The sequence below is a fragment of the Muscardinus avellanarius genome (assembly GCF_963383645.1).
Source record: "Muscardinus avellanarius genome assembly, chromosome: 13".
Taxonomy (NCBI): Eukaryota; Metazoa; Chordata; class Mammalia; order Rodentia; family Gliridae; genus Muscardinus; species Muscardinus avellanarius.
The window spans coordinates 77,756,506-77,771,593 of record NC_137799.1 but is presented as its reverse complement, the minus strand read 5'-3'; the positions used below and the strand labels follow the sequence as shown (position 1 = coordinate 77,771,593).

The window sequence follows — 15,088 nt, the reverse complement described above, 5'->3', positions numbered from 1 at the left end:
GGAAAGTTACATAGTAACATAAAAAGCATGAAAAGCCAAAAAAAATAATAACTGGAATTAGTGGCCAGAGCAGCTGCACCACATACCCTTATCACAGGTTTCGGCTTTGTAAATTAATTCATCTGCAAATAGTACACTGTCTCCAGGTGCAACTTCGTTGCTGGAGTGCTGGTTTCTTAAGGATTTAAGTTTAAAGTCAAAGGCTTCCTGCCCTAGGTGTTACGAATAGTAGTGTCGTTTCTTTTCTGCTCCCAGAATGTTCATCCAATCATATCCCAATATGCAAATAAACCTTAGCCTGTGCAGATAAAAAGGAACAAATAAAGCCAAGTGCTCTAGCAAATTGCTGAGCCTGTCACCTGTGTTCCAGGAGCCGGCCCAGAAATGTCCTCATCAGAGCCAGAGTTACCTGCCCCACTCACCAACCTGAAGATTCAGTATACCAAGGTTAGTGCCACTTGTAAGTTCTGCTTTGCCTCGGGTTTGCAAGGAGTACTACTGAAAGCAAAAGGTCAATGTAGCTAAATTTGTGTAAAGAGCTCTTTGCCAGTACAAAACTAGAAGGCTCGCAGAATGCAGGTCCCGGCTTAGTGTCCTGACCACATAGTTGAGTTCTCAATCCTACAGGACAACTTCTCATATATATTTATTTTGTAAGATATTTCAGGTGAAAGCAATTCTCTTCTCTATGAAAGGCTCTTGTACCAGAGTTCAGTGGGCTCTAGTAAGCAGTTCTGTTAACTTTAGCACAGGCAATATGCAGGCAAAGAAAGGCAAATAAAAATAAAGGAGCTTACTGCAATGTGCCAAAAAAGTAGGAAGCAGTTGTTTTTAAAGGAGAAAAGAGCATATACTGTAACAGTATAACTTTTCTGTACTTTTAATGAAATAAGTGTTAGAATCAGAGGGTTTGAATCTGATAATTGGATAAAAGCTATTTCTAAAAAATTCAGAAGAACTTGTATTATACATTTTGCATCTTTTGAGGAAAAAAATGCTTATTTATTTCCCCAAGAAAGTTTGTTGCTATTGGAGCAGATGTGTAATTGTTCACTAATAAATATTTAGAGAAACAAGAGCTGGAGCCAGATCCAGACTTCAAAATCTGCAGCCAGAGAGCATTAGGAAATGGATCCTTCCGAACTTGATCTGAGAGTATCTCTGAACTTTGCCTATTCCATGGTTATAAACCTCTTTTCTTGTCAGATCACAGGACTCCAAAACAAGAAAATAAACAAGCAAGAAAAAAAAAAAAAACTCTGTCTGACTAAACTCACTTAAAGTTGGCTTTGAGATGTGATGCAGAAAGTATGCAAAGAAATGAATTTATGCATCTCTCAGGGGTGAGAAGCCATTTGGTTTTGTAAAGTCATCAGCAAAAGTACCAAGAGCATTAAACTTAATAGAGCAAAAGTCCCCCCATTGTGTATTTATTTTCTTACTTTAAAACACAGGTGGTTTTGAGATCCTAGGGTCCTGCATTTTCACTTTCAAAAGCACAGGGAACGAGGAAGCTGCTCAGTTAAATGCCTCTTTTCCTTAGGAAATGTCAGCAGAGATAAGCTTGAGTCCATAACCGGGTTCACTAGCAACTATGAAGCGGAAGAAGGGTAGCATTCCATGAGGTTTATTTCAGGGATAAAATACTTTTCCATTTAATTTTGTCGCAAGTAGGTATGTGAAAATGTGGCAAGTCCATAAGCCTAAAGGATTTCCCTATAGCAAAGTTGTGCCACAAAGATCACAAGAGTCCAGTCTCCTGGACTTTCTTACTCCAACCTTGCCATTTGCAAGAAATTTCAATTCAAAGTAGATGCACTTAAAATATATATTCCATGAAAATAAAAAGTATTGGTAATACTAAGACTTTTTCATTACAATGATTAGAGCTTATTTTAATTTGGCTTTGCAGAAGGTTGCAGTCTTCCTTATATGCGTATCTCAAGTAAGTCCTAAAGTGAAATAAACTTTCCACTGAATTCAGCTTCATTTAGCAGTTATCGATTAAGCATGAAAGTAACAGTACTAGACAAATGAGATGTTCCTTAAAATCTAATATACAGGTACAGAACTAGTGGTCCTTTAACATGGACGGATGGTTTTAAGATTGAGACCTATTCAAAGCCATTGCCTAAGAACACCTAGAGAAGATGACTGACCTAAATGTTCAAAAGTAGACCAGATCAAATGACAGGCATTTGTTCTGTGTTTAAGTACTTCTCTGGGTAAAAATACACAAAGCAATCCAGTGACTTTTGATTTCTCATACATCTTCTATATAACTCTGGTCTGCTTGAATAGCCTTTTGTGGTTTAACTTACTGATTATAACATTTTCACACATGGAAGGACACCAGTTATGTATGCAATTTAGTCTAACTGGGTGAGCTTTTTCAAATGCATTTTCTTCTTCCTGTGCCCCTCCAAAGAATTGTATTGGATTTTCACTTGCAAGAGGAATTGGGAAAATGATGCTTATTAACTCAGTTTTCTGGTTGCAAACCAAGTAAGCAAGGTTTTGTAGCGTCTGAGAAATTACCTTCTGTGAACAACCCCTAGACCTCTGCATTTGTTTTTCTCTACTGTTTTAATATCCTCCTTTATTATTGCTAGAAATATATTGGTCATTTGGGGCAAAGGAGAAGGAAAAGGCAAGCAGGCTGAAAAATAAAAGTCACAGCTCCAGGAGAAGAGCTATCTGCTCTTAAGCTTGAGACTGCTTTTCATCCAAACAAAAGAAATAATTGATGCATATCCTTTAATGACTTATTTTCTGGTACAGTCAGATTATTTCTATGTTGAGATAGAGGAGAGAAATACAGCTTAAGAAATATTTTCTTAGATGATACAAAAGCTTTGGGAATTTAAAACCTCAATAACATCATAAATCCACGTGGACTTGGATCTCATCCCTGCCCTCATTATTCCCCCTTCCAATTGTAAACGAGTCCCACATCTGCCAACACATTGCTTGTACTGGGCCTTGAAATGAAGAGCCTCTTTGAAAGTCATATGATCACTGGGCCAACTATGCTCAGCCTCCATCTTCTTACAGAGTGGGGATTATCAAGGTACCTAATTCCTAAAGTGGATGAAAGCATTGCATGAAGTTAATGTGGCTATAAAACACTTGAATTAATGTCTGTGATTGATTAGCATGAGCTATTCTGGTTCTATTTACTTTTCTGAATCTGTTCAAATTTTTCCAGAATCTTCTCTCATACCTGTCCTTTCCTGGACCTGCTTCCCACAAGGGCTCCTCTCCTCTCCTTCTCTTACTCTATCACTCTGTCATACACAGTCACAATCCCAGTTGACAAAGACGGCATTGGGGCGAAGTTCCTAAGGTTTATCCAGGATTTCATGGATCAAGAATTTTTCTCTTACAGGATTTGGTAATATGGGTTTCCATTCTCCTTTTGCAATACTGTGTTTTACCTTTAAAGAAAAATAAGACATGGGAAATTCAAGAAGATAAGCTTTCTCAGATAGGGTTCCACACCTCAAATGTTTAATTTGATTAATCAACTCGTTAAACAATAGTTTGTTCAGCTCAGAAAAAAAAAAGAATTTAATCAGCTAATGACACCATACACACTACACAGACAAAAAATAAGGATAGCTACAATTCATGGGTTTACTCTGCCAATGACTGCTTCAGTTCTTCACAGAAACGTCATTAACTCCCTCACCAGAACACTACCAGAAGGCTTCTAGTCCCTTTTTCCAGATGAGGGAACTAACAGAGTGACTAAGTAGCTTGCCTGAAGTTATACAGCTCATATATAATAAACTAGACATTGAACGAACAAGGGCAGGCTGAGCACTCACACTACTAAGAGACTTGTCTACGTTCACTCCTACTCTGAGACACGGGATTGCCTGTTTTATCTGTTTTTATTCTGACTTTCCTTTTTCTTTTCCTGATTACTGAGAGAATGCATGAGCGCCGGACTTTCTAGCCGTTGCTCAGCTGTTCCCAGGCCAACAGGGGGACAGAGACATTTGCCACTAACTTGGAAAAAGAAAAGAACTAGAGAGAGTCTGAAGGAAAGTGGGTTTTCTGCTTTGAGTGAAAAGGTGAGGTTAGATTGCGAGATGGTGTGAGGAAGAAGACTTAGAAACAGGTGCTCAGTCTCTACATGAACCGCATTTTTTCAACTCCTATACATTGAATTTTGGTTAGAGTAGGGAATTGCTCTCCTAGATTTCTGGTTTGTTAAACCTTTCTCTGTTAAACAAAAATGTTGGGACTTCTCAACCTCACCACCATTGTTCTCTCTTTTTAATTTTCTACTACAGGCAAATTCAGGCTGCATGCATCTCCAAATAGCCTTTCTTTATTTATTTCTGCATTTTTCCTACACCCCCACACTTACCTTCTTCTTTTATTTAATGAAGTCATTGGCAATTGTTCTGTGCTAGCTCTTATGATATAAAAAGGCTAATATGATTCTTGTCTCACGGGGATTATATTCCTAGAGGATGTGTGGGGCAGAAAGTATGCAGGTAAGAGAATACTTTAATCACAAATTATGATCAGCGCTTCAAGGAGGAACACTGAACGCTGAGAGACCGCGAGGGGGTAGAACTTACTTTCAAGGAGACTGTTAGAAAGAATCCCTTTAAGGAAGGGCCATTTGAGGTAACCCTGAGGCATGCAGAGAATGAGGTGGCCTGGTAGAATTGGGAAGGACAAAGATTGTGAGGTAATTAATACTCATGCAAAGATGCTGCAGACACGAGCTTGTTGTGTTGGAAGAACTGACAAAAGGCGAACATTGCTGGAGTGAAGTAAGTAAGGGAAAGAAGGTGGGACTGGACGAGAGGCAGGCTGAGGCCAAATTGGCTGATGGAGTGTATTCGAGAAAACCCCCTTCAGGGTGCCTGAAACAGGCAGGGGCTGATGTTCCAGGCAAAGCTGATGTGTGGTAGCACTGCTTTCATTTGAGAAATCTTTTTAACTTCTGGCCAGAGCAATATTTTGTTTGCTTGGGGCCTGGAAGCAATTGAACAAATAGCCCAAAGCCTGCACGTTACAGTACTTTAACAAGATAAAGCTAGCTGCCTTCCGTTTCCAGGTTTTATACTTATTTAAAAATATGACCCTCAGCCAAACTTCTAATCTCCTGGAGGGTCAGTTCCAGTATCTGTGAATTGGGAATAATAATGACTTCCCAGAAAAATGACTGTGAAAACTCAATAAAGTAATTTGTAGAAGGTGTCTCTTGCTTATTAACTATATTGTTCCTTCTTGAATTCTCCTTCCCAAGATGACTACTAGAATTCGGAAATTATTCAATGCCCAATGGTAGTAAAATTTATACCTATATTATTGTTGCAATCCAAAACAGATTACATATATTTATTTAATTTGAGGCTAATAATTAACTCATAGGAAAGAGCTAGAAAAACATTAACTAGGATCCATTTTAAAGTTCAAAATCTAAGCTCTGACAGCATGACTGATTTGCCCAAAGTCTTCCAAATTTTAAGGTACAAATACAGAATGTACAGAATGTCTTGTCATTTCAGATCTGATACTTGCCACATATTATGTTTTCCTAACTAGTAAAGATAGTTTTGAACATAAGCCCCATCCTGTTTTAACTAGTAAAGATAGACTTTCACTGAAGAAAGTCAAATCAACCAGGTGTGCTGGTGCATGCCTGTAATCCCAATAATTGGAAGACTGAAACAAGAGGATCACAGGTTTGTGGCTAGTCTCAGTAATTTAGCAAGGAGAGTCTCAGCAACTTGGTGAGACCCTGTTTCAAAATAAAATAAAATACAACTTGGTGTACAGCTCAAAGGTAAAGACTGTCTCTGGGCTCAGTTTCCAGTAACACACACACAGAAAATCAACAGAAACTCAACAGCAACCCTGTCAGAAGTAAATTTTTATGGTGTCATAAAAAAGACACATGTTTAAAAGCAGCTCAACAAGGTGAATTTTACTTTTTGCAAAAAGAGATCCTACCACTAGTAAAGTCAGGTATGCAAGAGCAACTTGAGGAAAGAAACTTCTTGGGCTTTTTCTTTTCAGTGGGGGTTTCTGTGCTGCGCTCCTACTGGTGGGAGTATGGTCTCACAATCTTTACGCCATTGGCTGAAGGGGATGCCAGGGGGAGGGGCTGGCACTCAATTTCCAGGAAATGCCATATTTACAAAAATACATAAGGTTGCACAATGGCAGTTTTACCAAATGGAGCCCAAGTCAAGCTATTTCTTTGAGAAAAAAGATCTAATTGTAATTTCTCAATTTTCCCCTCTTTTTTTATACATCACATTTTTTTTTTCAAATTTCATTGTCAGATAACTTTTGCTCTCAAGATGTCTTAAAAGAGATTATTTTGGTAATCTATGAAAAACTTTTTGGCTAGAACTCTCTGACTCAGGACTAGAGTCTTAACACAGAGCATATACATATACATACATATACATACACATACACAAACATATATGTATACATATAATGTGTGGGATATACATATACATATAATGTGTGGGATATATACCGCATCCTGTTAGTAACATTATTTAAAATACTATAATAAGAAATATTATGACCAAAGGCATTATTTTTTGTTTGTTTTTCCAACCATTGTTCCCTTAGACTGAGGACATGATTATCTATTCTTGAACTTTTTGCTAGCTCAGCTGCTAATGTGTAGCCCTGTAGGGCTTCAGTTATAGCGCCATCTGGTGTTGTATTGCTTGGAACCCTGATCGAATCAACATATAAATGAAGGTTCAATGACCCACCAGAAGACTGAGGGATATATCCCAGTTTGCCCTGCATTGGGCTGTAAGGGCCTTACTTTGCATTTAAAATGCCAGGGTTAAAGGGATTGCCAATTGTACTACAGTGCAAGTTGCACTCCAATTGCCAGGTAAGGTCTCAAGTAACGCAAAGGACCATTCACTGCAGCCAGTAACATTGCCCAAATATATTGATTGCCCTTCCCACTTTGAGAGTCACAGGTATGGTTAATATTTGGATCTGGAGGCTTGACAGGTTTTTTTTTGGGGGGAGGGCTCTTGCTTTGGACCCTGAATCACTGGGAACAAGAGAGATAGGGTCTTACAAGACTCCTTGTCCATGCTAGATTGTCCTAAAAGAAGGCTACCATTCGTCTCATGACTGTTGAGTCTGAGATCCATCCGACTGGAAATGGTACCACTTTGAGCCCTGGCTAGCCTGCTGCACAAGTATAACAGTCACTTTTGTTAAGGTGCTGGCAGAATTTCTAATCCGTTTTGACTAGCTTTTGTTCCCCCATATTCTGTATGAACTTCTATTGTCTGATGTAAATCCTTTATTTTTACTGTAGTGGTCTGGGTTGAGGGGTTAACATTATCAGCTGAGCTTGAATTATTAGCTAGTCTAACAGCAAGCCTCTCCATGGGATTATTTCCTGACATGTCTGTCTAGAGACCAATGTTTAATGGACAGGACTGACTTTTCTAGCTCACAAATTAATAAGAGTAGATTATACTGTAAGTTAGCACAGGTGTCAAGGGAAACCCCTCCAGGCCTGCTTTTTTTTTTTTTTTATCTTTTAAGCCCTTCAGAATTGGAACTAAACTTTATAGTCAGGAGGTTTTCTCCTATAGTTACATTAATAGTTAATTGGAGTGAGTAAGAGCTTCCCCATACCTGGAAGCTTAACAGATAACAACTATAAAGATGTACAAGGAAAATATAAAACAAAACTATTAGGGATGGGACCAAACAGATCCAATTTGTATAATGGTTCTAATAAAATTTGATGAGACAAACAAATCTTCATTTTAATTTGACATAAAAATGCCCATTTCAATTTGACTTTACATATATATCATTAATAAAATCCAGTTTTTAATCAGAGTAGCATGATTTGAAATGTCAAGTATCCAAACACCTTTAATAAAATTTGCTTAAAATGATTATAATAAAATTTAGGAAAATATAAATATAAACCTGAAAAAAATCCATCACTATTAACTTTTTGTTGTTGGTTATTGGAGGACACCAGCTGGGTAAAGTATTTTCTTAAGCTTTTCATTTTATAGGATACTTGGAAACATAAATATATTTAACTTAAAAAGCTAGTAATAATTAACATCACAGTTACACCAAAGTTAAAGTATACTAACTTAGTATTTACTTTTGAAGTGAAATTCAGAATTTAAATTTAGGGAAGAGTATTAGTAATTTCCAATAGGTTCATTATCTGATGAGCAATTATATATTTTATACAATATTAGACAATTTTAGTCCAAACAAATATAAACCAGGTCTTTTTTTTTTTTTTTTTTTTTTTTTTTTTTTTGGTGGTACTGGGGGTGGAACCCAGAGGCTTTCTACCTCCAGGCTATTTTCCCAGACCCATTTTATATTTTATTTGGAAACAGGGTCTCAATAAGTTGCTGAGAGCCTCACTCAGTAGCTGAGGCTGGCTTCAAACCTGCACGATCCTCCTGTCTCAGCCTCCCAAGCACGGGGATTACAAGTGTGCGCCACCACGCCCGGCTAAACCAGGTCTTAAATGTCAGGGAATTTTGAATGGCACATAGATGGCAGAAGTTTTAAATTTCATTAACCAATATATATTGGTTAATGAAATTTGTATATATATTGTGTGTATACACACACACACACACACACACATATCATAAACCTTTAATTTTATAAGTTGGATAAACCCTAGATATTCAGCTACTCAGTATATTTAGTCCTCAGATGTATACACACCTAGTCACAGATACATAGATTGTCAAATACAGCAACTCAAAGCTATAGTGGTTTATTCAAGGGGCTTTAGAATATAGACATTTAGACCTGGATTCTGCTAGGATGCAGCTTGCTAGGTAATCAAAGACAGTAAACACAAGAAATTATCTTGATAAATACATTTCCTCTTAAACAAGATCTTCATAAATATCATTAAGAAAACTTTATTGCTTTTAATATGAAGAACATAGGGGCCTGGCTAAGTCTTTGAAGACCACTCTTGGATAAAAGCCTAGCGACAAGATAGGAGAACAAAGCTTTCTTGGCAGGCCTCTCCCCTCTGAGGTAAACAAAAGAGGGCCACTCCTGGCAGCTAAGTTGAGCAAGATGGCACCAGCCAGCCCCAACCACACAGAGCCAAACATGGCAAATTTTAAACTATAAAAAAAGTTAAGTGTTGGTGGGAAATCTAGTAGGGAAGAAATCTAGATGTCTTACTTTAAAGTTACTGCCCTTTCTACCATGGCTACTAACTGTCCAAGCTTTGGACCATTTTTTAATGCAAAAATCTTTAACTGCTCTAATTCCAATCCTCTTTTTTTTTGTTTTGTCTAATCAAGGCATTAAGCTTTCTTCAGCCATCGTACTTTCTTTGGTAGCACCTTTTCTTTGCTTTGTCTTCTGCCATGGAGATTTGGTATACAATTTACCAAATGCAGACATCAATATCCTTAAGGTAGTTCAAATATTTTGGTATTTGAGGTTCTTTTTTTTGTGCCTATTTTATTAACTAGTTCATCACCTTTAAATTTGTTCTCACAAAAAGTTTTACACCAATCCTAACAGTGGACAGTATTCCAACATTACACTGGAACAATCAATTCCAGATGGATAGACGGTATTTGTTAAAGATTTATAAGTTACGTGAACTAAAAGGTATTTGGATCCTTTTTTTAAACTTCGAGCACTCTTCTATATAAGCTAATTTGGGTACCATGTAAAGAACAGACAGATATAACACTTATGGGTATAAACATTCATAAGAATAGATAGCAAACACATATCTTATAGTTTTAATTTGCCAGACATTGCATCCCCATGAATGGGGGACAAGAGAATTATATTTACTAAACATAGAGCCAGATTTAGAGTTCTCCAAATCAAAATACAACCTATGTACAATCAGCAATAGATTATAGAACAGAGAACACGAACATAAAAGTTCATACAGCAGAGAATGCCAAGAGCTGGGTCTTCCAATCATGGATGGCACTGAAGCAGAGTCCAGAGTAGCCACTGTCACCAAGAGGCAGGTCTGCATCCAACATCACCACATTATATTCCTTGGGAGGGGACCCAAATACTTAGTTGTCTACCCATTTACAAAACAAGCCTTCATTCTCTAATCAATAGTAGGAGTAAGTATGGCAATAATAATAATAATAATAATAATAATAATAATAATAATAAACTAGCTTCCTCCATTTTTCTCTAAAATTTTTGCCTTCTATGGGATAAGTTCTCAGGGATAGATACTGAAATACCCATGATCAAATTTTGCACACTTTGTAATCTCTTTAATAATTATAATATTAGGTTTAAGGGACTACCAGAAGAAGTATTGTCCTTAATCTTGTATTTTAATGTATATATTCCTGGTAGAGACTTAACCTCTGCCTAAAGGTGCCTTGTATCTGCCACCCACATATAATTGAAGGGTGTGTTCCCATCCAAGTATCAACCCTCCCCCCCCATTTTCCTGGGAGTTTCTTGAACTCAGATCCCACTTTTCTCTCTTCCTTTGCAGGGAAGCCTTAATATTTATTTATTTATTTATTTATTTATTTATTTATTTATTTATTTATTTTGTGGTCCTGGGGATGCAATAGTTGGAGGCATCTGAAGACAACTAATGCAGCCTTAACCTTTGTGATGTGCCTTCGTTAGGCATCTTCAGATGCCCTCAACTATTTCCACACAACCCTCACCCCAGGATCCCGGCCACCAAGGAAAGATTGGTCACCTCTCATAACACTTTTCTTCCCTTGGACTGCATGCAGAGCTACCTGGCCGCCATGGGCAAGCAAGGGTACCTCTCCCAGGTTGCCATTTTGCTTTTTGCTCAGGGTCCATCCTCAGCGAGGGAATGGCTTCATTTCCTGTCTGAAGGCCTTCAGCAACTTAGCAGCAGGATGCATCTCCCCTAAAAACGAACCCCAGCAACCCTTTAGCAATGATCTATTTTACCTGTATGGGCAACCAAATTTTCAGAAGTAAATTTATATGGCATTGTAAAAAAGAAAAAAGAAAGAAAAAAAGACACATATTTAAAAGTAGCTTGATAGGGCAAATTTTATTTTTTGCAAAAAGGGATCCTTCCACTAGTAAAGTCAGGTGTATAAGAGAAACTTGGAGGAAACTTGCTGGGCATTTTATTTCCAACAAGGGACTTCTGTGCTGTGCTCCTGTAGGTGGGAACATAGCCTCACAATCTTTATGCCATTGGCTGAAGGGGATGCCAGGGGAGGAGTTGTCACTCACACTTTCCAGGAAATGTCATCTTTACAAGAATATAAGCACACATAAGGTTACATATCAGCTGTTGTACAAAATGGATCCCAGGTCAACATATTCCTTTGATAGGAATGATCTAATTATATTTTCATAGTCCTAAAGTACCTCACACATATCCTAGGAGAAGGTATTATTTCCATTTCAAAGGAACCCTCAATATTACAAGTATTCACATGACTCTTTAAACATGGATTTATTCAATTGTATTTCTCACTAGCTTTTTGCTACAATGAGAGGTATGGATGAGAAATACCCTCAAAGATGATGGGGAACAATGTATTTGAGAAGCAAAGCAACATAGAGGTAATAATGCCTCCCAAATGGCATAGGTATTCAAAAGTACAAATTAGTCCAAAGGAAAGTTCATGGTAATACAGGCTGATGAACTGGAGATACCCTTTTCTTGCACAGTGGTGACTTGATCCCAGATGATGGTTTGGGTTTGCATGACACTATCATGATCAGGGTCAGAAGTCACATTACATATTTACCAGATATAAGCGGCCAGGAGAGCCATCCATGTCCAAAAGAACAGGTGCAAGGATTGCTTCATGATTAAACATCTAATTAAATTCTAATAAACTAATGAAAAAAGTGAATACAGTGATCTCCCCCTGAACAAACAGCCTAAAGTCCACATGGTACTGTGCTTTAGGCAGAGAAACCTGTGTTCAATTTCCAGCTTTTATGCCCATTTAAAAATATGAGCTTGGCCAAATTTCTTCTCTTATGGAGCTTCAGTCTCCCTATGTGTGAATTGGGAATAATTATGGCTATCAGTTTACACAGCTTCAGTTTTAGTCATCTGTGGTGTGGCCAACCAAAGCCAGGGGAAAAAAAAACTAAATAAAAAATTCCAATATTAAACAAATTGTACATTTTTGGTGCTATTCTGAGTAGTGTGATAGGGTTTTGTGTCATCTTACTCTGCTTCACTGGGGAAGGGAGTCATCCATGGGTCCAGTGTATCCACGCTATATACCCTAACAGCCCACTAGTCACTTAGCAGCCGTCTTGATTGGAGGTCAACTATCACAGTATTATAGTGCTTGTGTTCAAATAACCTTTATTTGACTTCATAATGGCCCCAAAGTACAGAGTGGTGATACTGGGAAATCGTACATACAAAAGAAAAGCTATAAAGTGATTTATTTTAAATAACAAATGAAAATATGAACTTTTTTATATTTAGAGAATCCATGTTCACATAACTTATATTGAAGAATATTGTCATTTTTTAATTTTGTTGTTAGTTTCTTACTTTGCCTAATTTATAAACTGAAGTTGACCATAGATACGTATTTGTAGAAAAATATAGTATTTATAGAATTTTATACTACCAACGGCTTCAGGCATTGACTGGGGTCTTGGATCATTTTCCCTACAAATAAGGGTTATTACTATGTTTATAAAAAACTATATTTTATGACACTATCATGATTTGAGTGTGTTTATGTGTGTGCATATAGGTATCAAATCTTAGTATCATTGTTTGGAAGAGAACTAAAGTGTTGCTAATATTTGTTTGTTTGGTATTATAATATCTCTACCTGATTCATTACATATAACAAATTATATATGTGTTTATATAAAATACATTTATTATGTGTTATGCATAATAAATTATATGTACTTATATAACATGTATCATACATATAAATATTTTATATATTTGTAATGTTGGAATTGTTAAAGACATTTGTTCCCTGGAAATTTGTGCAACTATCACAGCTCCGAAAACTTTGCTAGGTCCCATTCTCAGACTATTTTCACTTATCTCTCATATAAGTCAAAGGAATGCAAATGACAACTGAATTATGCTCTACATTTGGCATTTCCTTCAGAAGGAAGAGGGATTGCAGGCAGCAGGTGTGCTACTGGGTCTTGATACTGTTAAATGTGAAATGTACGCAGACTCTCCAGTGCTTCCACGGCATCACTCGTCAATACAGGCTATGTGTGTTCCAAAGACGCCGTTGACAAGAGTTCCTGTTATCTCTAGGGCACAGTGAGCGCGCAGCCCTAAATAAATGCTGCACTGACTTTTCTTTTTCTGACTGAATTGCAACAGCAGAGGATTTTTTCCCACCTGTGGTACTGGGGATTGAACCCAGGTGCATTCTACCTCTGAGCTACGCCCTCAGCACTGTTTATTTTTTATTTTGAAATAGGGTCTCACTAAGTTGCTGAGGCTGGCCACAAACCTGCAATCCTCTTGTCTCAGCCTCCCAACAACTGGGAGTACAGGCTTCAGGCCCAGCTCTGGATGGAATTTTCTTTAAACAAAGAGAACAAAAAAGAGTGTGTGCTTATATTACTAAAGTCATACTATAATATAAAACAGAAATGGCAGAAAACTTCTATTTCTCCTATATTAGTTTTGGTCACTCTTTCATTTTGTTTTGATTCTGTTGACTACAGTTAAATATTTTCCTCCCATCTGTTATTTCCTCCTTAATTTCCTTTTACATTTTTCTCCTTTGAGTCTCACATTTTGCTCTGGTGCCTCAGGGTTTGGTTGAAGGAGTTGCTAGAGATTTAACATTGATTCTTTTAAATGTTTAACACCCCACCTAACTTAGATTCCATCTCTCTTTTGTTCATTCATCCCTTCATTTCTTTTGCCTCTTTTATTCCACACCCTGTTTCCCCTGGTCTTTTGTACATTTTAAGGTTCCTAAGTCTGAGGAGATATTTACACATATACAGCACACATCGATCCCTACCTGTTTACACCACCACCCATTTGTCATGCTGTGACTCTGGCTTGCAGGATTGGGTATCCATGCAGGTGATGTGAAATAAAAACTCTCATCACCGCCTCCCTTAGAATATTCTAAAAGAAAGTCTTTGTGCATTCCAAGTGTGATCTGTTAAAAGGTTTCTACTACCACGAAAGTATTGGCTTCCCTTATAAGACCCAAAATGTCACTGATCCAGTTGCTGCCCTGCAAAGGTAATGGGAATTTAGGGCCCCATGTTGGAAGGAGTCATGTGCTCTCCTTTTCAGCCAACAGATTCTTAAATCTTCCCTCAGTCAATAAGGTTGGTAGGTCTTTATTGTGCTCCTTGGTAAAATCCAGCTTGATCTAAACCAGCAATGTTTATTTCTTTAGAAATGTAATATTATACCAAATACATAAGATGTAACTTTTACTCTAGAAAATCAATTTTTTCCTAAAAATATAACTTGGACAGTAACCTGCATCCAGGAAACAGTTATCTGTTTATCAAAGGTAAAAGCATCCTGAGTCCAAAATTTATAATTAGAATATAGTTACTATAATGATTAAATAGGATCCACAGATATTTTACTTTTCTAGAATCATCCTTTTCTCCTAAGCTTGCCCAAGGCAAGCAGCAAATGGAAAATAAGGCAGTGGCCATGACACATCCCTTTAACAATTTATTTTAATAAATTTATTTTTAGGCCTAAAATAAATTTCATAACTATTATAATAAACATTCATTAGCCAGAACTTCTCCCTATTACCATTTAATATAACTATAGGAAAGGTGATTACTCAAATGCATAGGGTTACACAGCTAGAAGGCAGATGCCAAAAGCAAAGCTAATAAAATTAAAATAGTAAAAGTAATTAAGCATAAATTTTCCGCAGCTAAGGTAAACAGAACAATGGCCTGCTGGTCTTCAGGATCATCATGATGAGCATATCATCTGTACTGATTTATATCTTAACCTACTTCACAGTGGTACTGCCACCCACTCAAAACCCTTACTATCTCACTTCTGCCTTATTAACATAGTCTCTGAATTAATATCCTGGACTATGGTTAC

General features: G+C 37.2%; 1 protein-coding gene across 1 annotated transcript in view; it reads left to right on the top strand.

The window, feature by feature from the left end:
* Positions 1 to 384: 384 nt before the first annotated feature.
* The window catches only part of ALDH1A1 (aldehyde dehydrogenase 1 family member A1), a gene marked incomplete at both ends in the record, with an annotated part of 51,404 nt that continues 36,700 nt past the window's right edge, over positions 385 to 15,088 (top strand). The window contains one exon of the mRNA XM_080708750.1: positions 385 to 447. Coding sequence (XP_080564876.1) covers positions 385 to 447 — 63 coding nt within the window. The remainder of the gene's footprint in view (positions 448 to 15,088) is intronic.